Here is a 24,466-nt window from a genome sequence, read left to right as displayed (position 1 = left end):
GTGTGCTCACAAATGTAGGCTTGAAATATTGCTGCATCCTGCTTATTCTCCCGACTTTGAACCCTTGGATTTCTTCCTCTTTTCTGCCCAAAATCCTTTCTTTATGGAAAGCACTTTGCTGCTGTTAATGAGATGATTTCTGTTTTCAAGTCATGATTTGAAGGGCAGTCTAAGGACTGCCCTTCAAATCATGACTTGAAACTGGCCTGTGGAAGTGGATTGAGAGATCAAGAATGTCATTTGGTCTGGTGACTATGTTAAACAAACGTAATACATGGTGCCTGTTTCAACCTTCTATCACAACTACTTGTGGTTGAATAAAAATCTGTTTTGAGTCCCTTTCATAAACCTGTACATGGATGCAGCCTTTACAATACACACACAAGACTGGTAAAGCTATAAAAAAATTCTGGAAAGAAGTAAAAAAAAATTTTGTGACTATATGTGAATAAGTTATCTTATTTACATATAGCTGCTTTAATTTCAAAAAATTTTGGACAATTTTTTTTAATTACTAATATATGAATAGGTTTAATAATTCATAAAACAACTTACTGAAGTGTGTAAAAGGGCACTAATTTGCTGCTGTTATCTTGTAGGGTTTTAGCAAAGAGTGACAATAATGATTTAAAATGAGGTTTTAGATGTTCTCCAGCTGTGGAAATAATTGTGCTCAGCGCAAACAACCCCATCTACAAAAGAAAACACATGATCAAATAATTCACAGCAATGGCATGTTCTTTATAAATACTATTACAACTACACATAATGCAAATTTCTAAAAGTATATAAAAGTAACAAATTAATAACAGAGAACACAGCCGTCTGCTAAAGAGTAAAACTTCTTGCAACAGAGATTAATTCTAGAAAACAGCATTACAGAAATCCACACTGGAAAATTATGAAACTATAGAAAAAGTAGAGTCACCTGATCTGACATAAATATTCCAACACATTAAGTGGGCATTGACAGCAGTAGCGGTAAGGAACAAATTACACTCCGTTGCTAAAAAGCAATAGTTTAATTACCAGTGACATTTTCAGAAATAGTTACTCATTTCTATCCTCAGGGTGACTGGAGAACATTCGGGATTGTAATCTGCCTTTACATTACCCAGGTAACAATGTTGTTGTTCAGTGTGCCATCAAAATGATACCCAAGGAACACACAAAAAAGAACACCAACAATTTATTTATTTTATTTATTTATAAGAATTTATTTCATTTACTTACTTTTTTAATGTAGATTTTTTTAAAGTATTTTTTGTGTTAAATTATTAATTCTAATTATAACACTACCTCTTCAATTTTGAATTTTAATTATATTCTCCAACTTTATCTACTGCCTGAATGTGTGATCTTTGATTTGGCAAAGAACTTAGTCTTGGTACGTTCTGTACATAGACCTTATCTGAAACTTAATTCTGTTTTGGTTAAGCAATATTAATTAGTTCCCAGGTGGAACAAGTGCAATATTTTAGATATCAATAATAGATTTTTTTTAAGTGCCAATATTACTTCAAGGAGAAATTTGATTGGTAGACATATCAAATACATTAACAGCAGATGTTAAATTATTTTTAGATTTATTATAGCAGGGATCAATGTTAATATTGTAAAAATCATTCTAATTAGTTAGTGAAAAAAAAAATACACACTGCCCTACAGTTAATATCTAAACATCTGTAATATCTACAAATAACCTTATTTACAGGAAAAGGAACATAATAATAATGTGTGCTGAAACATTTAGTTTTTATGACAACCTCTGGTCTCTGTGGAACACTATTCAGATTTTAAAAATACCTTCCAATATCTTCCACCATTTGGCCTGCAAAGTAGTGACCAGTTCGGCTCTATTTCTTGGGCAGCCTCTCCTCACAAGCACCCAACAATCCAATTCATCTCAGAGATTCTCCATAGGATTGAGATCAGTGCTCTGGGCTGGCCGGTCCAACTTTGATGCACTCCTCCTCAAACCAGTCATCACAACATAAGCAGTATGACATGGAGTATCATCCTGCTGACACAGGTACAAGTCTCTCCCCCACCCAATGTGGGTAACATATTGTCCAGGACATCTAGATGGACCTCAGCATTCATGGCTTTGTCCAAAACAACCAATGGTCCCAGGCCAAACCAGGAAAAATAGCTCCATACTATTATGCTGCCTCCATCAAACTTCATTATTAGGATGATACAGTCCAGTAGTTAACTTTCTCTAAGCATCCACAACCAGGCATGACTGTCATACTATGTGCCATGAATGGTCACTCCAAAAAACAGCTTTCAAATAGTCTACAGTCCAAGAATGGCAAGCCTTTCACCATGTGCTGGACAGTATCTGGCATTAGTCGGGATTATGAGTGGCTTGTGGACTGCTGCAGGATTGTGGTAATGCATATCATGCAGCATCCTGCATACTGTACTGGAGCTGATGTGTCTCAATCATCACTGAGGACCTGCACATATGCCACAACAAATTTTGACCTGCGTTCTGAGCAGGCAATTCTTTGCAGGGCTCTCTCATACTATAATAATTAATGATAGACACCAGCCAGGAATTAAACTAAAAATTTACTATACAATGAAATAATATACAATGAAATATGATGCAAATAAAATAAAACACTGATTAAATTATAGTTAAAATATAGTTAAAAACAATAAAATTAATTAAAATAAACTAGGTTAAAAGCGATAAAACAATACAATCTGGAGCTTTCGGAGAACTGCCGTCTCCTTCTTCAACAGCATACTACCAGTGCTAAAACACATCCTTAAGTAGCCGGTCCATGGCACTCATGCACGTGATCATCAGACACATGATCTACATTCTCCATGCGCGTATCGGAAATGGAAGTGGCTCGGGAGCGTGTCAAACAGAAACGGTCATCCCTTCTGAGGACAACTGCCTCAAACAGGGGGTGTAAACGGATCCCCCTGTCCCTATTAATAGTATTGTGACTGGATGAACCGATTCGCAAGCTCTCGAGCCACTTGCGTTCCCAAAATCCATGGGCGCGGTCGGTAATGACCGCGTCTTCAGGGGAGATCCGATGCTGCTTTTCCCAGAAATGCTCTGCCACAGCAGACCTCGCATAGTTAGCAGTCTTGATAGTGGTCGTGTGTTCCCCCAGACGGTCCTTTAAACGTCGGCCCGTTTCCCCCACATAACACTCCTCACAATCCGGGCACTTAATCTCGTAGACCACATTGCTAGTATGGTCCTGGGCTACGGGATCTTTAACTTGGGATATCACTGTGTGCAACCTCCGACCCGGAAGTTGCACACAGCGAGTCTGGCACTCCCGCAATGCCCGTACAATACGTTCTGAAAGGCCCGGATAGTAAGGAATGTATGCAGTAGCCACAGGGGCAGGCCACTCCCTACGATTGGACTCAACCCTATGAATATATTTGTCCAAGACCCTCTGGGGGTATCCACATTTCCTGAGGTCTGCCGTGACTTTGCAAATTTCTATTTCCTTTTCTTCAGGGGTACTACAGTGGGTCCCCACCCTATTCAACAATGCCCTGGCTACACTGTTCTTATGATGACAAGCCTGTGCTGAGCTATAATGAACAAATTGGCCACGGCACATAGGCTTTCTATAGATCGTTGTTTTTAATCTAGATCCATCTCTGCTCACCAAGACATCCAGAAACGGGAGGGACCCAGCTTCTTCCACCTCCGAGGTAAATTGTATAAATGTGGAAAAGCTGTTGAGCATATTGAGCACCTCATCTTCCTTTCCCTTTTTTAAAATAGTGAAGGTATCGTCCACATATCTCCTCCACTCGCGCATGGGGAAATTCAACTGATGAAACACCCTAGTTTCCAGTTCCTCCATTGCCAAATTGGCCACAATGGCACTGATGGGGGAACCCATGGCCGTGCCATGGACCTGCTTATACATAACTTTTTGAAACACCATGGTAGTGCTTGCGAGGCAAAATTCCACACCTTTACAAATATCATCAATGCTTAGTAAAGATCTAGCACTAAAGCAATCATCTCGTTCCAAGGCCGATCTTACACAATGCACCCCATGTTCAATGGGGATACATGTGAACAAGGATACCACATCAAACGAAATCATGAGTTCGTCTCCACCTATAGATTGGCTTCTTATAAAGTTCACAAATTCCTTGCTGTTTCTGATTACTAAACTGGAGCGTCCCACTATAGGAGAGATGCCTCCAGCTAAAAATCCAGATAAAGCATAAGTGGGACTACCCACAAATGATACTATAGGTCTCAACGGAATGCCCACCTTGTGCGTCTTTGGGAGGCCATAAAACCGAGGTAATCGACAACCTGAGGCATGAAGAGACCAATAAACTTCTTTGGTTATTTTACCAGCCTTATGCCATCCCTGTATAATGTTGTTGACTTGTCTCTCCAAACCAGCTAACGGATTTCGATGGGTAACTTTATATATGTTGCTGTCCTGTAAAAGATCCAGAGCTTTTGCACAATAATCATCCTTATTCAGTACCACTGTGGATCTGCCTTTGTCGGCAGGTAACATTATGATATCCTCATCTTTTCTGAGTTGTCTTAATGCTCTTTCATGTTTATGACTGAGATTAGAATGTGCTGTCCTGGTCTGACTCAAAATAGCCGCAACCCTAACCCGTATCTCATCAGCTTGGGTAACAGGTAACTTGTTGATGGCTTTTTCCACTCCCATAGCTATCTCTGCAATGGGAGGTCTGGCAGGAACCAAAGCAAACTTTGGACCCAGGCTCAATACTTCCTCCTGTTCTCTAGTAAATTGTTTGCCACTAAGATTATGAATAAAGTTGCCAGTATCCCTGTTACGCACCACCACGGATTCCTCTAACAATCTATTAAATTTGTTGATTTGCCTGCACTTGTAAACCTCAGCAACCCTAGTTGCTTTATCTGCCACTACTCTCAAGACCAACGCACCATGCACTGGGGTTAAATTGGTACTGATGTATTCCAACTTCAGTCCAATACGACTTCTAATACCTCTCAGATCATTATGTAATTTAGAAATCCAAATACTTAGAACTTTTCTTTGATAGATCTTAGTAACTCTCCCCAGATGGTCATCATTGAAAGGCATTCTCACCCGAAAGCCATGTGGAACCAGCTCATGTGTTTTGCACCTATGAGCAAATCTCAGATGTTGCTTCTGTTTAGCTTCAGCTATGCTAATTTTCTGGTACTCGCGGATGTGTCGAAGCATCAAATGGCCATAATTATTCACTATATCTTGAAACAGGCCTATGGGGCTGGGAATTTCCATACTATAATAATTAATGATAGACACCAGCCAGGAATTAAACTAAAAATTTACTATACAATGAAATAATATACAATGAAATATGATGCAAATAAAATAAAACACTGATTAAATTATAGTTAAAATATAGTTAAAAACAATAAAATTAATTAAAATAAACTAGGTTAAAAGCGATAAAACAATACAATCTGGAGCTTTCGGAGAACTGCCGTCTCCTTCTTCAACAGCATACTACCAGTGCTAAAACACATCCTTAAGTAGCCGGTCCATGGCACTCATGCACGTGATCATCAGACACATGATCTACATTCTCCATGCGCGTATCGGAAATGGAAGTGGCTCGGGAGCGTGTCAAACAGAAACGGTCATCCCTTCTGAGGACAACTGCCTCAAACAGGGGGTGTAAACGGATCCCCCTGTCCCTATTAATAGTATTGTGACTGGATGAACCGATTCGCAAGCTCTCGAGCCACTTGCATTCCCAAAATCCATGGGCGCGGTCGGTAATGACCGCGTCTTCAGGGGAGATTCGATGCTGCAAACCGTTAGCTGGTTTGGAGAGACAAGTCAACAACATTATACAGGGATGGCATAAGGCTGGTAAAATAACCAAAGAAGTTTATTGGTCTCTTCATGCCTCAGGTTGTCGATTACCTCGGTTTTATGGCCTCCCAAAGACGCACAAGGTGGGCATTCCGTTGAGACCTATAGTATCATTTGTGGGTAGTCCCACTTATGCTTTATCTGGATTTTTAGCTGGAGTCATCTCTCCTATAGTGGGACGCTCCAGTTTAGTAATCAGAAACAGCAAGGAATTTGTGAACTTTATAAGAAGCCAATCTATAGGTGGAGACGAACTCATGATTTCGTTTGATGTGGTATCCTTGTTCACATGTATCCCCATTGAACATGGGGTGCATTGTGTAAGATCGGCCTTGGAACGAGATGATTGCTTTAGTGCTAGATCTTTACTAAGCATTGATGATATTTGTAAAGGTGTGGAATTTTGCCTCGCAAGCACTACCATGGTGTTTCAAAAAGTTATGTATAAGCAGGTCCATGGCACGGCCATGGGTTCCCCCATCAGTGCCATTGTGGCCAATTTGGCAATGGAGGAACTGGAAACTAGGGTGTTTCATCAGTTGAATTTCCCCATGCGCGAGTGGAGGAGATATGTGGACGATACCTTCACTATTTTAAAAAAGGGAAAGGAAGATGAGGTGCTCAATATGCTCAACAGCTTTTCCACATTTATACAATTTACCTCGGAGGTGGAAGAAGCTGGGTCCCTCCCGTTTCTGGATGTCTTGGTGAGCAGAGATGGATCTAGATTAAAAACAACGATCTATAGAAAGCCTATGTGCCGTGGCCAATTTGTTCATTATAGCTCAGCACAGGCTTGTCATCATAAGAACAGTGTAGCCAGGGCATTGTTGAATAGGGTGGGGACCCACTGTAGTACCCCTGAAGAAAAGGAAATAGAAATTTGCAAAGTCACGGCAGACCTCAGGAAATGTGGATACCCCCAGAGGGTCTTGGACAAATATATTCATAGGGTTGAGTCCAATCGTAGGGAGTGGCCTGCCCCTGTGGCTACTGCATACATTCCTTACTATCCGGGCCTTTCAGAACGTATTGTACGGGCATTGCGGGAGTGCCAGACTCGCTGTGTGCAACTTCCGGGTAGGAGGTTGCACACAGTGATATCCCAAGTTAAAGATCCCGTAGCCCAGGACCATACTAGCAATGTGGTCTACGAGATTAAGTGCCCGGATTGTGAGGAGTGTTATGTGGGGGAAACGGGCCGACGTTTAAAGGACCGTCTGGGGGAACACACGACCACTATCAAGACTGCTAACTATGCGAGGTCTGCTGTGGCAGAGCATTTCTGGGAAAAGCAGCATCGGATCTCCCCTGAAGACGCGGTCATTACCGACCGCGCCCATGGATTTTGGGAACGCAAGTGGCTCGAGAGCTTGCGAATCGGTTCATCCAGTCACAATACTATTAATAGGGACAGGGGGATCCGTTTACACCCCCTGTTTGAGGCAGTTGTCCTCAGAAGGGATGACCGTTTCTGTTTGACACGCTCCCGAGCCACTTCCATTTCCGATACGCGCATGGAGAATGTAGATCATGTGTCTGATGATCACGTGCATGAGTGCCATGGACCGGCTACTTAAGGATGTGTTTTAGCACTGGTAGTATGCTGTTGAAGAAGGAGACGGCAGTTCTCCGAAAGCTCCAGATTGTATTGTTTTATCGCTTTTAACCTAGTTTATTTTAATTAATTTTATTGTTTTTAACTATATTTTAACTATAATTTAATCAGTGTTTTATTTTATTTGCATCATATTTCATTGTATATTATTTCATTGTATAGTAAATTTTTAGTTTAATTCCTGGCTGGTGTCTATCATTAATTATTATAGTATGGAAATTCCCAGCCCCATAGGCCTGTTTCAAGATAGGGCTCTCTCATCATGTTCCATCAGCTTCAGAGATTTCCTGGTCTTTTTGTGACAGTTTCAGCACCAATCTGCTTCCATTTGCAGATCAAATCACCAATCATTAAAACCTAGAAATCTTCAATGCCACTGAAATATCACATACAGGCTGATTTATGTTGCACCCTCTTACCATTTTGAGCAGGAAGTCTTAACTCCATTGATCACAACATCTTGCATTCAATCATACTACTGTCTCCTCAAAGGTCGACAAGCATACATATAGTTGTGTCTAATGCCTGGTGCTTTGGCAGGAAGTGACCAACTATCAATGGAAGAATGTCTGGATATAACTGTATGGCAGTGTATACATGAGTACTATTAAATATTTAATGTACATAATGTTTTTATTTATTTAATTTTCTTTAAGATTAATTTCAATTTTGATTTGCTTGGCTTTTTTTTTTTTTTTTCTTTTTTAACATCAAATATTATTATTATTATTGAATTGAAGATTTGTACAGTTTGCCTGATATTATTTGCCTTTTTCTAAGCAAGTTTGCATTTTATTTACTGGTAGCGATTTATCCCTCCAAAGAAATGTATGTTCCCAAGCAACTTAGCATTGAGTCACAGGTCCATCCAAGTCTCATGTCACACAGTTCCTACTTTTGCTGCCCTCCAACAAACACAGCAATCTTTATATAGCTCTAAAAATATACTGTGTTTATACTGAATTTTTGGTGTTCTGTATCCCATGTTCTTCAGGTGAAACTGGTGTAATTATGATTGTGGTAACAGTATAAAAGCTAGCTGCAACCCTGAATATCCACCAGTCATTTGAAGGATAGAAATTAGTATTAATATTAATAGCGGCAAGTAATGCACGAAAGCAAGCTTATACAGCATCAGCCAAAAAAAAAAAATCCCATTTCACCCATTCATCCCCTCCAACAGCTTGCTTCCCAATGGTTCTTCCTTGAACTTATTCAAACTGCCCACTTCCACAATAACAGATGGAAGTTTATTCCAACATCAGCTACCCACTGGCTGAAGGAAACTTCTACACATCTATTCTGCAACCATCCTTCCTCAATTCGTGTGCCCCCCATGCACATAGTCTGAGCAAGAAGAATCCCATCAGTACTGATGTTTGCTCATCATGAAAGAAGATAGTACTGAATATTTTTAGGTATTTAGAGAGTACAGTGAAAAAAGGGAGAATTTATAAGGAGATATGTAGAAGAGCAGACCAAGGTTTATACCTGTGTAAAAGATCTAGTTTGGAGAAAGGAGGTACCTTAGAAGTGCAAAGTGGTACTCTATAGAGTTTATTATGTACCAATAACAACCTGTCGATCGGAATCATGGGTAATGCAGGAGAAGGATGTTATCAGAATGCAAGAAATGGTAATGAAATTTCTGAGAAGTGCATGTAGAAAGACTAGGGGTGAAGGGGGGGGGAGAGAGAGAGAGAGAGATTAAGAAATGTGGCTATTAGGAGAAAGTGGAAGAAAAACAATTACAAGAAAAGATTAAGTAACAGACTGAGATGGTTTGGCAGTGTATAGAGAATGGAGCATAACAGACTACCAAAGACAATGTTAGTTAGAAATAAAAATGGAAGATAAAAAACCAAGAGGAAGGCCAAGAAAAAGATAGTAAGAAATGTTAGCTGGAGAGAGAGAGGAATTGTGGGAAGATAGAACTAAATGAAGAAGACTGGTTTCTTTATCGGCCCAGCAAGAAGCTGGAATGTCAATAGATAAGTAAGTATATTAAATTATCACCTAACTGTTATATAACTACTAGTTTTACTGCAGAATATTTCAGTTGTAGTTTGGCCTATCAGCCTATACAACCCACCAGCTCCTCTGGAATTTTTCCAAGTTTTGGATAGGCCAATCCACCTGTCTCACTGCATTCATATATTTATGAAGAGTACATAAAGCAGGCATTTTATCTGTGTGCTATAATTATTTATATTTTTCAGCACTTCAATGTGCAATGAAAAATTATGTTACTAATCTGAATTAATGTAATGTGCCTATTGATATTGCAATTAAATAAATTTAATACTTTTACATAAATGTTATTAATTAAGTCTTTCTTCAATCATACACTGCCTGGAGTGAATGTTCTGTTTTTGCATACACTTCCTGAATTAATTCTAGGTAACTTTCTTTTAACATATAGAAAATTTATTGAAATTTTTGCTCATCTCGTTAAACTTCCTACAGTTTTAAGGATATGAATGAAACTACCATTTTAATTTTAAAATTCTATTTCCTTTTCTTCAGCACTTAATTAACAGATAACAGAGCAGCAAAGGCTCAATACATTCTATGTTATAAATAAATTAGTTTAGAAATGGAGGAATTACCTCTACGATATCTTGTAGAACACTTCGGTGCTGATACTCTTGTTGTCAAATAATTATACAAATAGATTACATGTATTCCACACCCTCATAGACAAAAATCAATGATCCAATGCAGCACGGAATCAGAGGCTCGTGGAACCCAAACCCTACCCCAAAATACAATGAATCATCAACCCTAATCTTTGAGCAAGCGAATACAATACATCCGTATTTTAAAAACAATTTAAATGCTTTGGAACCAAATAAATAATGAATCCATACTTTTAATACCTTAAAAACTAATATTAAAACATAAAAAAAAACATTAAGACTCCTCTGAAACATTAGGAAACTAAAGGATTTTGTTACTTCCCTGAAGCAGATGGGGCTTTTTGACCAGGGTCATAATCACAGGAAAGTCACTTTTCTGTGATCATGACAGTGATCAGAGGTGTTGTCACAGGAAAGGGAGCAGCTCTATCCTATGTCACTAATCTGCCTGACCTATACAGCATATCCTGCAACAGAAGGGCCATCAGGTGATTTTTTGATACCATCTATTCAAGACACATGGGTGAGGATGTTGATGTTTTCATCTCAGAGAAGAGATGGAGTTGTGTATATACGTGGAGGAAGGGAAAGTCAACATTCTGTTCCTACAAAACTAGCCATTCTGGATGGATGGAGATTGTGACAAATTAAATGAGTGAGGAATGGGACTCCATATAATAAAAGCTTCTTTATATTTCCAACTCTGAAAATGGTCAATGAAAAGCAGCCTGATCTGTAGTAACTTACAATATCGAGGTTCAATATGCAATGGCTTCACTAAGGCCTTTGTGCCCTAATTTATACATTTCATGTCCTCCTAATGGCAACGTACTGCCTTTCTGTTATGACTATCCCATATATACATACAATCTGGTATCTGCAAGCCAGCTGGTATACTTTGCTCTTGATTAGGGGGGGGATGGCTGAAGTGAGAATCAGAGGTTGGTCATCCCACTGGTGAAATAAGGAGCTACGCTAAGATCTTGCTGAAGTTGAGAACATAAGAAATGGATGATAAACTATAAAAACGGAAAACTGGACTATGGTGTTCTTCATGAAATGATGAAATAGGCAGATGAAATGAATAGACTAAGCAACATGCTTTATGGTGGATCTGATGCACTCCAGTTCAGAGTCAAAGTCAATACTATGAGAGGCCTTGGGGGGGGGGAGTTCCTAATGGCAAGATCCTTAATACCTTATTTAGTGCAGAACCAGTGGTTAGAGTTGAAGACCAGAAGTTTTCCTGCATCTACTGTTTTATGGAAGAAGGTAGTTTAATGTTGAGGTTATTCCTGTAGAACACTTTCCAATGGAACTGAGAAATAATCAGGCCCCCCCACTTTCATTTATGGCAGTACTATGTATATTGACAGATATACACCATAATAGAACCCACAAAACCTAACAATTTAAGCTGTAAAATTACTGCCACAAAAACTTCACATTTTCTCAAACAATTACTACAATGATTGAAAGGCTAGTTTTTAGTGTTCTATCACTGTTAAGACATACAAAGGTAACCTAAATAAACTAAGCTTACCTCCTTTTCTGCCACATTACTGCTGTACATATATCGATTGAGAAGCTGTAAAAGTTCTGGCCAGCTACCATGTGGTAGTTCATGTCTAGCTACCGTTGAAATTAGTTGGACAATAGCAGTTCTGACTGGCTTCCTAAAAAAAAAAAAAAAAAAAAAATATATATATACAGTGAAACTTCCCTTTAACGGACAGCCATGGGGAACGAAAGTGTGTCCGTTAGAGAGAAGTGTCCGCTAACAAGAAGTCTGAGGGAAAAAAAAAAAGAAAGAAAGAAAAATCGTTAAACTTTTAATGTAAAATTAAATTAAAATATATACAGATTTTGAACAATATTTTTGTAAATAATATACAATTACATACACAAGAGATAAAGAAAAATCGTTAAATGTTTAATGTAAAATTAAATTAAATACAGGTTTTGCACAATATTTTTGTAAATAATATACATACAATTGTGCTATGCATATTATGACTTTATCTTAAGAAAAATACATACAGTAATCACTTATTTTCTTCTGCACCTTCTTCCGTCTGATAATTTTGTTTTCAACATTTGTTTGGAGTGAAGAAACCATTGAAAGTCCTTCAGTATCTTCTTCAGCGGCGAAAAACATTTTTAAACGATTGATTCTTATGAGCGCTTCTTCTATTTTCATCGGTGGTTCGTCGTTAATATGTTCTTCGACAGAATGACCTCCTTCCATTTCTTTATCCTCATGAGGAACTTCTTGAAAAATATCGATGATAATGTCGTTGATATTTTAGCCAGGGTCACTTGTAGTTCAAGTATCGTACATTATCAATAGATGTTAAAGTTCTTGTTCTTCTTGGTGCTCCACATTGCTGTTCACAACTTCAATTTTTGCATTTGAGAAGCCAGACTTTACAAAACAGTTCACGACAGTTTGTTTTCTAATTGCGTTTACTGAAGAGGAAATCCATTGAATCGCATCTAGGATGCTGATTTTCTTTGCAAGGTCACTCGCACATTTTACATCGTTCATGTTTGCAATGAGATGTCTTAAAACACGTTTTCTGTAGTGAAGTTTAAAATTTTTTATTATCCCTTGATCCAAGGGCTGACGCTCTGCAGATGTGTTTGGTGGCAGAAAAATGATTTGAATGTTGGACAATTCAATGTGCGGGTGAGATGCAGCATTATCCATGAGAAGAATAATTTTTCTGTTTTGACGAATCATGTTTTGGTTAAAGTGACTTATCCATTCGCTCATGATATCTCGTGTCATCCATGCTTTTTTATTAGACTTCCAGTCAACATTCAAAAGATTCAACTTTATGCCCTTGAAACAACGAGGATTTTGTGGTTTTCCCATAACAAGTGGTTGTTCAAAGTCTCCCAGCATATTTGTACACAATTGTACAGTCAAGAGTTCCTTAGAAATTTTTCCGCCCTGCCACTTTTCGTTTTTTAGACTCATTGTTTTTTCAGGAAGAGCTTTAAAAAACAACCCTGTTTCGTCACAGTTGTAAATATCCTTAGCTTCAAAATCACGACATAAATCTTCCAATTTGATGGTCCACTCTGTTACAACCCCAGTATCAACAGATCCACCTTCACCACTTACGGTTTTCCAAGAAATTTTATGCCGAGTTTTGAACTTGTCTAGCCATCCCACAGAAGCTTTGAACTCGTTTACTCCCATAGATTTCGCAACCTCCAAAGCCTTTTCCCTAATAATAAGCCCATTAATGGGAATTTTTTTAGCACGTTCGCGACAAAACCACTCATACGTAACATTGTCAATTTGAAGTCCAACAATTTTCGGGAATGATTTTTGAACCTGATCATTTCCATGTTGCCAAAATTGTTTGAGCAGTTCATTTTTTTCCTTTAGGATGTCGCTTACCTGCGTCTTCCCGATTTTGAATTTTGCAGCGAGATTGCTAACACTATTTTTTTTGCTGATCATACGCATTAATGAGTTCGACTTTATCTTTTAAAGTTAAATGTTTACGAGAAGACATTGTACACTTCACACGACACTGAAAAAAACTGAAAACTGAAACTGAAAAGACGAAAGGCCGACAAAATCCCCCCCCCCATCTGCACACACTGAATTCATCAGAAGTTTTACACGTGCCTTAAAATTCTTGAAAAAGGGTTTAGAACAGCGACGTAAACCTTGATAAAATTCAGAGAATCGGAAATAGAAAATAAGCACACGATTGAGGCAATACATGGAAGAAAAGTTCCTAGAAAAGGACCGTGAGCTCTCCCGCAGTCCGTTGTGAGGAGATCAAATTAAGTGCTAATCTAAACGAAACAGTGCAGATTGCCTGTCCGTGTCCGTTACAGAGAATGTCCGCTAGACAGAAGCTGCAAACACGTTAAAACCAATGGAGGTGAGTTGGGGAATTTGAAAATGTCCGTTGTAGAGGGATGTCCGTTAGGAGAAGTTTCACTGTATATATATTTTCTGGTCTGGTACCAATTAATTTATTTCCCATAGTATCTTATGGGAAATAAATTAATTGGTACCAGACCTTCCACAAAAAAAAAAAGGCCACCATTTACATTATTTATTCTTCTTCATGGTTACAGGTTCATGCTTACATGTTCAGAATCTTCAGGTTCTTCAAGTTCTGCCTGTTTCTGCTTTTTAGCATTGAAGAATCTATCCAGTGTTGATTGCTTTTCTCTCTTTTTAAGGAGGCTCCTGAAGTAGTGAAGCACTATGTCATTGTAGAGGTCCCCCACTCTGTTCACTTCAGCTATGTTGGAGTGCCACTCCAACACCCTGTTGTGAAGCTTCTTCCAGTCCTGAAGAACCTCCTTGATAGCAGCTGAAGGCAATTGGACCTTTGGTGATGTTTTCCTCTTTCTTCTCCTCTGAGGAAAGATTTTTTTCGTTTACCCAACCTGATGTTTATGCAGCTCCCTCAGTTCTTCCGTGGTCAGCAGCACTTCATGCTCCTCTATTAACTCCTCCACATCTTCTACTTCCAAGTCCAGGTCCTTAGCTGCTGCCACAATGTCCTTCATGACTTGGGCTCCATTATCAGGTTCTTCTCTTTGAACACAGGCTGGCCACAGGTTTCTCCAGGCAGAGTTCAGGTTCCTGACTGACACTTCACGTCAAGCTTTTTCTATGAGTCTAATGGTGTGCACAATGTTAAATTCTTTCTTCCAAAATTTCTTCAATGTCATGAAGCTGGAAGCATGGCAAACTTCAAAGCACCTGGTGAAAAGTGCTTTGGTGTAGAGCTTCTTGAAGTTTGCTATGACATTCTGGTCCACTGGCTGAATTAGAGGTGTAGTTTTGGGAAGTAATGAAACAATCTTCAGGAAGCTGAACTCCAATTCCAGGGCATCTTCTAAATCAAGTGGGTGGCCAGGTGCATTATCCATGGTGAGGACAACCTTCAATGGCAAGTTCTTTTCCCTCCAGGTATTTCTTCACTGTAGGCACAAAGACGTCAAGCACCCAATCCTTGAAAAGAAGCTTAGTAACCCAAGCTTTTGAGTTAGATTTCCAGTAGACTCCAAGCTTACCTTTGACAATTGAGTGCTTCTTAAATGCTCTTGGTGTTTCAGAATGATACACCAAGAGAGGCTTGATCTTCAGGTCTCCACTAGCATTGGCAGCAAAGAGGAGGGTCAGTCTGTCCTCCATAGGTTTGTGGCCTGGCAGAGCTTGTTCTTCCTTTGTGATGTAGGTTTTACTGGGCATTTTTTTCCGGAAAATGACCAGTTTCATCACAGTTGAAGACCTGTTGTGGTAGACATCTTTCATCTTTCATGAGCATCTGAAATTTCTTGGCAAATTTATCAGCACTTGCTGCCTCCCCATGCCTTATGACACTGTGAATGCCAGTCCTCCCCTTAAACTTCTCAAATCACCCCCTGCATGCCTTAAATTCAGATTCTTCAGAAATTGGCACTGGAGTTTTTTCCTTTAGGTTAGCATAGATGTGCTTGGCTTTCAGACAGATGACTTCTTTGCTGATGGTATCTCCTGCCATTTGCCTTTGGTGGATCCACAGTAGCAGCAAGTTCTCCATTTCTTCAATGATGGGGTTTCTTAGGGTACTTAATCTGGTCACTCCCTTTGCAACCACAAAATTCTTGGTCCCCTTGTTCTTCAAGATGGTTGCAATGGTGGATTTGTTGACTCCATATTCAATTGCCAGATCAACTACCCTAGCCCTTTTTTCATGCTTGGCAATGTCTTTCTTGGTTTCAATAGTGATTTTTTTGAGTGTTTTCTTGGGCTGACTTACACTGACACTTCTCTTAGGACCCATTTTTTGAATCTTTTCAAAATCTTTTTTAAACTCTTTTCAACAGAAACTTTCAAAAAACAAATTTGGAACTTTCCTGAAACAAAAGAAAGACATGGTGAATAAAACAGAATGTGCGTTGTGTTTGTACTAACCACTTCCCTGATTAACCGAGTTAACTCGGGTTAGCATTTTAACGTCATAAATTATCCTGAGATATCTCGTGGTCGTATACAAATTTGTGTTCTTTCAATACTTACCCGAGTAAAGCCGTCCGAAGCAGTGAAGGATCACCAGAGTGAAGCCGTCGGCACATGGTAAAATAGTGCATTTATCGCAATATGGCTCTTGTGGCCATTCGCCGGTGGGCGTATTTCTTGGAATATTTTTATCTGAGACAAGCGTCAGATGACGCCTGCTGATACCTTGCATATTGTTGTCGCCTGGTGTTCTTTCCTGAGCACTGTGCTGCACGAAGTTGTCTGTTTCGTTTTCAAGAATTAATTATGGATAAGAAATTATGGATAATTAATAATGAGAATTAATTATGGTTAATGACTGAAGAATATTACAGTTCTGATCAGGATAATTCTAGGAATATACAACATTGAATATCTCATTGAATACTTCAATTTGTTCCATAATTGAGCACCGTATTACACAGCATAAAAGCAATAAAAATCTTTATTTAAAAAATTAGTATTTTTTGACAAGAAAAAGGGAAAAATAGTAAGGGAAGAGGTTAAAACCTGGATTTGTGGTACGAAACGTTCGTCGTATGGAGCGTTCGCTATACACACTGTGTGTGTGTGTGTGTGTGTGTGTGTGTGTGTGTGTGTGTGTGTGTGTACTATACATGGTGTCTCAAAAATACACGGCATAACTTCAGGAATGAGTTCCTCATATGTAGACAATAAAAATATTTTATATCAACATAGTTCCAGAAATGCTTGGTTTCCGAGTTTTGAAGGTCTGTCTATGACACTTAACTGTTACATCACCTTATAGTAATTGTTCAAAATGTCCACCTTCTGCCTGAATATAAGTCTCACATCGACGTCTCATGGACTCACAAAGATGATGCCAAATTCCTGCATGTTTCATATTGTCTCACAACCTCCACAATTCAACTGTGGAGAGTTTCCACATCAGCTACCGGAGTTGAATACACCAATGACTTTAAATGGCCCCACAAGAAGAAATCTAGTGGGTTTAAATCAGGTGAGCCAGGCAGTTGGTCCACCTCTACCTATCCACCGATCAAGAAACCTTCGATTCAGGTAATTGTGGGCTAGGTGCTGAAATGTTCAGGAGCGCCATCGTGCATGAAGTATGCTTGTTAATGAATGATCAGTGACGTGTCATCCAAGATATCAGGCATGTTGTTTTCCAGAAAATTTCTGTACGCCTGTCCTGTGAGTTTGTTTGGAAGTACATGGGGCCCAAATAACTTATCACCAAAAACACTTGCCCAGATGTTCAGGCTGAACCACTGTTAGTGATGTGATGGAAGAATTGCATGTGGGTTTTCCTCAGCCCATACATTACTCGTGCAGGGTAATCTGCTGGTGACAAGACCTGTACCCGTTGCAGATGGTAAGGATACAGTTGGTGTTATCGCAACACTCTCCAAATAGTTGAACATTGAACAGCCAGTTGCATTGCTATTCTGCGTGTGTTGATTCCAGGAGTGGCATGCACAAAATCCAAAATCTCCTCCTCTACTTCAGGAGTCGTGGATCTTGGTCGTCCTCTGTCGGCAGCACAAGGTGTAAAGGTCCCATGTTCAACAAAGGTGGCGATGGATGCCTTCAAACGTTTTCCTGTCTGTACATCTTCCATGGTACAAACGACAAGCCTCCAGAGCATCGACGTCCGCCAAACCGTACATAAAGTGCATATCCGCTTGCTCCTGATTTGAGTACATGGTCGGAATGGAAAACCACCAGATTCTGTCAGCTTGTGATGAAGGAAATCACCTGCAGGAGATAAGACATTCCGGTTAATAACTCGGAAACCAAGCATTTCCGGAACTATGTTGATATAAAATATTTGTATTGTCTACATATGAGGAACTCATTCCTGAAGTTATGCCGTGTATTTTTGAGACACCCTGTATATACCCTGTGTGTGTGTGTAAAATCAATGTATCGAGTAGGGGTGCTGACCTGTCAAGTGTAATTACAATGGAATAAATTGAGAATGTCTGCAAAGTAAAAGCAGATTACATGAAATTAAATAAAATTAAGATTAACATAAAAATAATAAAATAGTACTTAAATGCTGTAGGTCTTAAGATTTTAACTACATCTTCAGAGGGTCGGCAGCCAAAACCAAAGGAACACCACAGCAATAAGCAAGGTCCCGGTTTCTGTTATGATGTATATGTACAAAATGTATACATCATAGCCGACATCTTATACATCATATGATATATAACGTATACATCATAGCCAACTTAAAATCAGTCTTGAATGAAATTTACAATAATTATAAACATATTATTGGTTGTAATTCAGTTTATGGAACAATCTCATAAATCTCTGTTTCCAATAATTACATTTTTAATGGAAAATCTGTATACTTACAAACCAAAGGTACCCCTAAGGGTAGCCCCACTTCTTCTTTGGTCCTTAGCTGGCGGAGGCGGTTGGCCACAAAACCATTATGCTGCTGTAGGTGCCGCAGGGTTTCGGACTTGCTCTGTGATGTTCTTCCATGCTTTACGATCCATGGCGTCAATCCTGGCCTGGTTAAGGTCGAAACGTTGGCCCTTCAAGTCATTTTCCACTTGCTTGGCCCACGTTTTTCTAGGCGCGGTTCGTTGGATGCTCCATTGGGTGGGTCGTTGTCTCCAAAGGAGTGTGGATGGTATTCTATTTGCGTCCAAACCATCTAAGCCTTCGCTTCTGGATTTGGTCGGCAATGGTTGGTTGCTGTTGGCATCTGGTGCGGATGATATCATTAGTGATGCAGTCGCGAAGTAAGATACCCAAGATCTGCCGCAGGCATCGCATTTGGAATACCTCAAGTTTGTTTAAATCTAGCTTGAGACAATTCCATGTTTCTGATCCGTAAAGGAGAATGGGCGGGATCAAAGTCAGGAAGAGTCGGATTTTAGTCTTTAAGGAAATGTTGGTCCTCTTCCACAGGCACCATTTGATCGAGGCGAATGCAGTGGCCACCTGTCCAATTCTGCTGTGGATTTCCACGATGGATGCAACTTTCTTCTCCTGGACCAGCGACCCAAGGTATTTAAAGTCCTGCACTTGCTCGATCTGGACGCCTTCGAGATAGATGGTGGCTTGCGACCCATCTGTTGTCAGGGCCTTTGTCTTATCAGCATTTATCTTCAAACCGTATGGCCGAGCAATGCGGGCAATGTCACAGAGGATGTCCGTGGCTTCAGCATCGTTACCGGCAAAGATAGCACTATTGTCGGCAAACATCAGGTCAGTCACATAGTGATCCTTGCCATATTGTATGCCCCGTCTGTTTCTGAATGCTTGCCTCATAATGGCATCAACCACGATGTTAAAAAGCAATGGGGAGGCTACGCCCCCTTGGCGGACTCCAGTTTGGATGGTAAATTCCTCAGTTGTTTGTTTGTTTGTTATTTGGTTTTTAGGAGCATTAGCAACTAAGGCCATATTGCTCCGGGATATGCGGTGGTCATTCCCTGAATGACCTTTCCGCATCCTCCGTATTTGGTGGTGACGGGCTCGAACCCCGGTCTAATCAAGAAGCGTGTGCTATGCACTGCTGCTCCTTCCCACCTGGCTACGGAGGTGCCCGTAAATTCCTCAGATAAATCGTTCTGGATGTGCACCTGGCTAGTTAAACCGTTGTATGCAGTTTGGAGGAGTGTGATGACTTTTCGAGGTACATGTTCGACCTCTAGTAGTTTCCATAAGGCAGGCCGGTGGACACAGTCGAAAGCAGACAAAGTCAATGAAAACAATGACGGTTCGCTGTCCACACCGGATCCTCTTCTCCATCAGCTGACGGATAGCGAAGATTTGATCACAACATCCTCGCCTGGGTCTAAATCCCGCCTGTTCTTCTCGACTGGTTTGCTTGCGATGTTTTTGCAGCCTTGACTGGATGATCTTCATAAAGACCTTTCCGATGATGGAAAGGAGGCTGATGCCACGGTAGTTCTTGCAATCCCAGTTATCACCTTTCTTGTGGATTGGTACGATAATGGCTTTCCTCCATGTTAGCGGAATTTGTTCAGTGCACCAGATGGTTTTGAGGAGTGAGCGTAGTCAGCGAAGTAGTACATCTCCCCCGGCTTTGATTGCTTCTGTGGTGACTTGGTCCACTCCTGGTGCCCTGCCATTCTTTAGGGATTGTATGGCTGCTTTCACTTCTACTGTAGGCTCGACATCGACCATGGAGACCTCAGGGGGATTGATCAATAGTGCGGCTGCTGGCGGTCCCTGAGGTGTGTTGTGATTATACAATGCTTCCGTAGTTATACAATGCTTCCGTGATTATACAATGCCCCACTAGCCTATGTCTTAGCTAACCTATATCTATACTGGTCTGAGACCTCTCTACCCTCACACATAATGCTTTACAGATATATTGATGACTTGTTAGTATTCAACTACCCTACATTTATACAGGACTTTGCTGGTGTTTACCCTTCAGAACTTACTCTGGAGAAAACAAATAACTATTTGGTCAATTACTGATACCTGGATATTAATATCAACAGCCCTCATACAGCAATCAACATATATAATAAAAGAGATGCTTTTAACTTTAATGTAGTCAGTTTTACCCATTAGCACTCTTAACATTTCTAAAAAAGCACACAGGCGCCTCCGTAGCCAGATGGGAAGGAGCAGCAGTGCTTAGCACATGCTTCTTGATTAGACCGGGGTTCGAGCCAGTCACCACCAAATGCGGAGGATGCGGAAAGGTCAGGGAATGACGACCGCATATCCCAGAGCAATGTGGCCTTAGTTACTAATGCTCCTAAAAACCAAATAACAAGCAACATAAAAGAGCACATTCAAACATAACTCTCCCAAAGTATCAGAATTTCCAAACTATGCAATAACAGCATCTCTTTTCAGACAATATCAAACTACTCCATAATAAATTACTAGGCAATAATTTCCCTGCAGCCTTCCTCTACCATCGTTTCAAAGAAGCAATGAATATTATGAAATTTAAAAAACTCATGGCCAATAACATTGATATAAACAACATAATTGCTGGTTGATTTCTTATTACTTTCAGGCCTGTACATAATGTACAGTCATATCCCCTAGCCTCTGTCGTGTCTCACGGTGTTAGAAAGCTTGTGCCCATGGATTGGCTAACTAAGGGAGTATTATGTTTTGTTATGTCCTGCCTACTGTTTTGTCGTCTTTATTATTATTTTTATTTTCATAATTGTAATAACAATACCATTACTGCTTAAACATGAGGCATATGTCCAGTCTGTCCATGGACCGACTTTGGTACGGTTATGCAACCCCGGACAGCCCGAGCACAATTATATTCCCCTTCTTCCATTTACTGTCTGCTGTCCTTAATTTCTACAACTTATTTCTCATGCATGATTAGGCTGGCCAAAAGCAATATCGAGATGCTAGTCTTCTTCTATCGCTTCTTTTTTCATCTTAAACAAAGTTTAGTGTCTTTTCAACACTACCTTGTTAGTCTGATTCTCCTTTTGCTGGCACATTTGCCTCATTTATTTAATTGCTTACTTCCCCGCCACATGGGCACAGTTCACTTCGACCAATTCACACCTCCCCCCCCCACACTTGGAGTTACTTCAACTTATATAAATATACAGAGAACTATCAACTAATTTCTTTGGTCTCTGATACAGCCCTGCGTTCACTAAACTCAGCTAATTTCACCGACTCCTGCCTGATCCTACAGTAAGTTGTCAAAAACCTGACTTTATTCTTTCGTCTTAAGATTACTCTTTCTTTTACTTTGTTTAAATTTCAATCTGGGCATTTGGCCTTCATTCGATTTTTAATTCAAATTCTCGTTTAAATTTCCTTTAACATCATTTAATCGGTATTATCTTAGCATAATTCTGCATTTACTTTTATTTATTTATTTTTGAATTATATTCTTTTTATTCCTTCCTTGTTGGTCTCTGTTGGATCGGCTACGATGTATATGTTTTGTACATATACATCATAACAGAAACCTTGCTTATTGCTGTGGTTCGTTTGGTTTTGGCTGCCGACCCTCTGAAGATGTTAAAATCTTAGGACCAAGAGCATTAAGTACTATTTTATTATTTTTATGTTAATATTAATTTTATTTAATTTCAGGTAATATGCTTTTACTTTGCAGGCATTCTCAATTTATTCCATTGTAATTACACTTGACAGATCAGCACCCCTACCCAATACACTGATCATATACATTTGTGTGTGCGTGTGTGTATATATATAGTAGTAATATTATATTGTCTAGAAGCAAACAAAGCAGTTGAGAGAAAAATAGGGAAATTTTATGAAAAGGATCATATGTCAAATGCTCCAAAATGCACAGGGCAGCAGTAAAGAAAGCAAAAGTAAATAAAAATGTGTAGCTTGTAACATAAGTACAGAGTCTGAAAAGATGGAAAAGAGAAGTACACAGAGTGCCTGAACTAAAAGAGGTTTAAAGGAAAGTAAAAAAATGAAGTAAACTAGTAGTGAAAAAGTGAAAGAATTTTAAAAACCTAGTGCAATCATGAAATAGGACTATGGAAGAAAATAATATACAAAAAATTACAATTTACCAAATAAATAATGAAGAGATATCACTGTATTCAGATATGGGAGGGTAATTTTTGGAAAGAAGATCGAATATAGGAATGACAAATATGTAGAATCTAAGTACAGTAAAAGAAAAAAAATGATACATCGCCAGGCGACATTTTTTCGTTCTTTTTACTTAGTATAGAACAAGGTAGTAAGCTGCAAACTCCTATTTATTTTTTGTTGTAATTGGTTATCCTTAATTTAACTGTTCTGTATAGACGGTTCACAATTTATAACTATATCAGATAGGATGAATTATATTAATTATTATAAATATTCCAACAAATGTCAATTTTTATTTAAATATTTCTACATTTGGTAATAGCCATTTCTTTTATTTCCTTATTATTATCTACAATTGCTATTCTATATTTTTTTTCATTATTGTAATCCTGTGTTTGTTCATTAAATACCTTCCTTTAACCACTTATACAGGGTGATTCTAAATTATTGTCGGGGTTTCCGTGGCCTATAATTTTCAAATCGGAAACAACAAAATAAAACTGCTTACAGAATATGCAAGTGTAACTCAAAGTTTTATAGCCTATAGAATCAATACTGCAGAATGCTCATGGAGTATTGTCAATGATATACAGGAATTTTTCCAGCAGGGATAAGGAGGTGATTATTCCATTGTATAAGGCAATGGTCAGGCCACACCTAGAGCACTGTATACAGGTCTGGAGGCCTCATTTCAAGAAGGATGTAGAGCTGCTGGAACGAGTACAGAGAAGGGCAACAAGATTAGTGAATGGAACAAAGGGGTGCTCTTACGAAGAAAGGCTTAAGTTTTGCAAATTACAGTGTCTGGAGACTAGGCACCAGCGAGGTGATCTGATAGGTGTATAAAGCCGTGAATGGTTTAAGCATGCTCAATGCTGATGGGATTCTTCCTCTAGCTCAGAAAAATCACCTGAGAGGGCATAAATTCAAATTGAGGAAAGACAGATGTAGGATAGACGTGCGGAAATTTGCCTTTAGCCAGCGGGTGGTTGGTTGGTGGAACAGACTGCCATCCCTTGTGGTGGAGGTTGATAGCCTAAATAAGTTTAAGGCTCAGCTGGAAAGGTATTTTGAACGAACAGAGGGGTGAAGTGGAAGTGGGTTTTTTTTTTTTTTTGGCTGATGATGCATAAGCTTGCTTTCTTGCATCAAATGCCTCTACTAATGCTAAACAACTTCAACATGTGCACCTTTTGTGGCATGTAAGATGTCTAAGTGATATTCAATTTCCCTCCAAGAATTCTCCAGCATTTACAGTGTAACTGTTTCGATCGCAGCAACAATTCTGAGCTTCAGTTCATTGAGGGAAGTCACAGGGGTCTTGTATAAAATGTCCTTTATGTATCCCCACAGGAAGAAATCAAGCGGCATAAGATCAGAGAGTGCGGAGGCCACGGTAATAATCAGTTCACCATGCCCAACCCAGCACCCAAGAAAATGCATGTCACGAAATTCTCGGACAATAAGAGCCCAATGTGGCAGTGCACCATCTTGCAGGAACACCATGTTTGGCTGATGATTTTTCAACTGGAGTAACAGATACAGCTGTAGCATGTCCAGATAGGTCACCGCTGTCACTGTTTTTTATGCAAATAAAAAGGGCCCCAAAACTTCCGAACATGACAAAGCACACAAGACATTGACCTTTGGACTCTCTTTTGAATTCTCAAATGGCATGACGGTTTTCTGATCCCCATATTTTGTAGTTATGACGATTTACCCTCCGATATGTAAAATATTGCTTCAT

At 39.5% G+C, this 24,466-nt stretch overlaps 1 protein-coding gene across 2 annotated transcripts in view; it reads right to left on the bottom strand.

Annotated features, from left to right (window-relative positions):
• LOC150082577 (importin-4-like) overlaps window positions 1–24,466 on the bottom strand; it is a 186,556-nt gene that overhangs the window by 139,131 nt on the left and 22,959 nt on the right. For both annotated transcript variants that reach the window (XR_016547194.1, XM_090377536.1), the window contains exons 5-6: window positions 11,683–11,815; window positions 556–692 (exon numbers count right to left, since the gene is read on the bottom strand). Coding sequence is in view for 1 of the 2 variants with exons in the window: in XM_090377536.1 (XP_090233662.1) it covers window positions 556–692; window positions 11,683–11,815 (270 nt within the window). In the remaining variant the exon portion in view is untranslated. The remainder of the gene's footprint in view (window positions 1–555; window positions 693–11,682; window positions 11,816–24,466) is intronic.

This window comes from Mastigoproctus giganteus, chromosome 7, assembly GCF_048544385.1.
Source record: "Mastigoproctus giganteus isolate SK-2022 chromosome 7, ASM4854438v1, whole genome shotgun sequence".
NCBI classification, from domain to species: domain Eukaryota; kingdom Metazoa; phylum Arthropoda; class Arachnida; order Uropygi; family Thelyphonidae; genus Mastigoproctus; species Mastigoproctus giganteus.
This window is presented reverse-complemented; position numbering and strand designations above follow the sequence as displayed.